Genomic DNA, 2,408 nt, shown 5'->3' with positions numbered 1-2,408 from the left:
ATTTCAATTATATTATTTTATTTCGAATGACTTTAAATAATATTTGTATTTACATAAATTTATTTTCTAAACTTTTTTTCAAAAACAACTAATAAGAGCTTAGATAAGAGTTAAATTACATTCGAAAGATTATCATTGCTATTAGAATAAAAATTATCAGAATTGTTTTTCATAAAAGATAACTACAATTAAATCCGCTTTAATTTTGCAAAAACTAACTCAATTTGTTGTAAGAAATTAAAATAAGTTGCAATTTCAAAATTCAAAAATTAACTTCTCGATACTATAAAAAAATGTAATGTATATGCAAGAGAAAACATTTTAATTAAAAACAGAAATAAATTCATGATTTTATCTTAAAGCATTATTTTTTTTAATATGATAATTATGTAGTTTCGCGTATTTTATTATACTTGATATATAATACATGTAAGAATATTTAATATTATAAAGATAGAAATTAATAAATGTATGCTACCCATATTATTTCATATTATTTCCCGGCGTGAGAACGCATTGTTCGGCCTGACATACTACCATTCTCTTAAGACGTTTTCTGAATCTGTATCTCAATTCTTTTTTCATAGTATATCCGATATTCATCATTTGATACTCGTCAATATTCATATCATAAGCTTCAATGAATCTCTGAAGAAGATATCAAAGATCTGTAGTACATAAAATTCTTTCGAGTGTTAAAAGACGCGGACAGTACCTCATTGTCTTCGAAGACACAGAAGATGTTGTTGAAATTCGGCGAAACGCGACGAATGCAACTGAATGTGTTGTTTATAGCGTCTTGACATTTGCACGCAAACTCTTCTATGCATAACTAAAAAATAATTAACATAGCAATTCAAAGAAACATAAATTTTGAAAAATAAAAATTTTAATATTTGAGACTTGCCGTGACATTCAAATCGTCGTTTGGACAACCAGGTGATGGCTCGTTGGACCTCTCTCCTCTATATTCTATCAAAACAATACGATCTTGGGGTAAGTTACGATTTGAATTAAATAATGTCGTGCCATCCGATGGATATTTCATGCCAGCTATGTTCAAAATCGTAGCGAAGATATCTACACTGCTGACTGGCGCAGAAACCGTAGACCGCTCGATTCCGGGACCGGATATCAGTAACGGGACACGTATATCTGTTTCATAAGGTTGACGCTTATCTATTGGCATGCTGAACTGTCCTATTAAAAAATAATGCACTTTTTAAACACGTGTAAAAAATATATAATAATATGTATTATTTATTAGTACAAGACAAGCGCGTAATTTTAAAAATATATTTAATTATTATTTAAAAACATGTATAATGTATTATATATTCTAAAATTAGTAGAGCTACCAAAATTTAAGATGATTCTATTTACTAGAAGTACGACAAAAGTACGAAATCATATAAATGATAAAGCATGATCATTGCGATGAATACGCAGTTTATTTATAAAATATAGACATAAACAATAAGAGATTCGACTACTCATAGTACAAATCATAAGGCAATAATGTAAGTAGCAAAAAATTATTTATTTGTTTACTGTTTATATCTCACTGTACGTTTTTTTGTGTATCTTAGTCTTAATAGTTCTTTGTTTCTTAATGTACTTCAGTGTCTAGTTAATGCTGTCACCCAATTTTTATGTTTAAGATCGTCTTAAGTAAAGTCGTAAGTTGTCTCAAATCAATGAAATAAGAACAGATTATATATCATTTAATGGCCCAATTATATACCATTTTTTGCGCCATTAAATCACTTACCAACGTGATATCCATTGTCGGAGGTGTAAATAAAGTAAGTGTCGTCTAAAAGATTTCGCTCTTCTAATAAATCATGTATATTCTTAACGAGTTCGTCTACTGCTAATAAGGTTTCCCATCTCCGCCTGTATATGTGGTCTAATTTTGGTAATATATCATCTGGCAAAGGGGTTGGACCTTTCCTAACTAGCCAATGTTTATCCTATTTTCAAGAATAAGAATCTACATTTGGACTTTACATCCGAAGATAAAATTTTGTTTATAATTTTATATACTATGTATTTTAATGCGTGATTGTTTTTTTTTTGTATAATATTTTATTTTTATATATATATGTGTATGTTTTAAAAAAATTCTAATTCTTTAATTGCTTAAATAAAATATCTTGATTTTTAGCATAAATTATGTATTATCTAAAATAATCTTTAAGAATTCCAGTTATTTTGGAAAAAATAATTATTACATTGGACAAATATTGTAACCTGATTCACGGGTATATTAAAATTTGGTGTTCTTTTTGCTTTTGTGCCGATATATTTATCTTTGTGTCTGACTGCGGGTATAAATGGCTCGTGAGGAGCTGGAGGTGCCAACACCATAAGAAAAGGTTGATCACTAGAGTACTCTTTGATAAAAT

General features: G+C 28.4%; 1 protein-coding gene across 1 annotated transcript in view; it reads right to left on the bottom strand.

Moving 5' to 3' along the window:
• Positions 1-2,408, bottom strand: part of LOC108684572 (N-acetylglucosamine-6-sulfatase-like) — a 5,426-nt gene that overhangs the window by 403 nt on the left and 2,615 nt on the right. The window contains exons 5-9 of the mRNA XM_018188961.1: positions 2,254-2,408; positions 1,772-1,973; positions 908-1,200; positions 716-832; positions 499-648 (exon numbers count right to left, since the gene is read on the bottom strand). The exon at positions 2,254-2,408 is cut by the window's right edge and continues 7 nt beyond it. Of these exons, the coding sequence (XP_018044450.1) occupies positions 499-648; positions 716-832; positions 908-1,200; positions 1,772-1,973; positions 2,254-2,408 (917 nt within the window). The remainder of the gene's footprint in view (positions 1-498; positions 649-715; positions 833-907; positions 1,201-1,771; positions 1,974-2,253) is intronic.

The sequence above is a fragment of the Atta colombica genome, unplaced genomic scaffold, assembly GCF_001594045.1.
Source record: "Atta colombica isolate Treedump-2 unplaced genomic scaffold, Acol1.0 scaffold136, whole genome shotgun sequence".
Lineage (NCBI taxonomy): Eukaryota > Metazoa > Arthropoda > Insecta > Hymenoptera > Formicidae > Atta > Atta colombica.
This window is presented reverse-complemented; position numbering and strand designations above follow the sequence as displayed.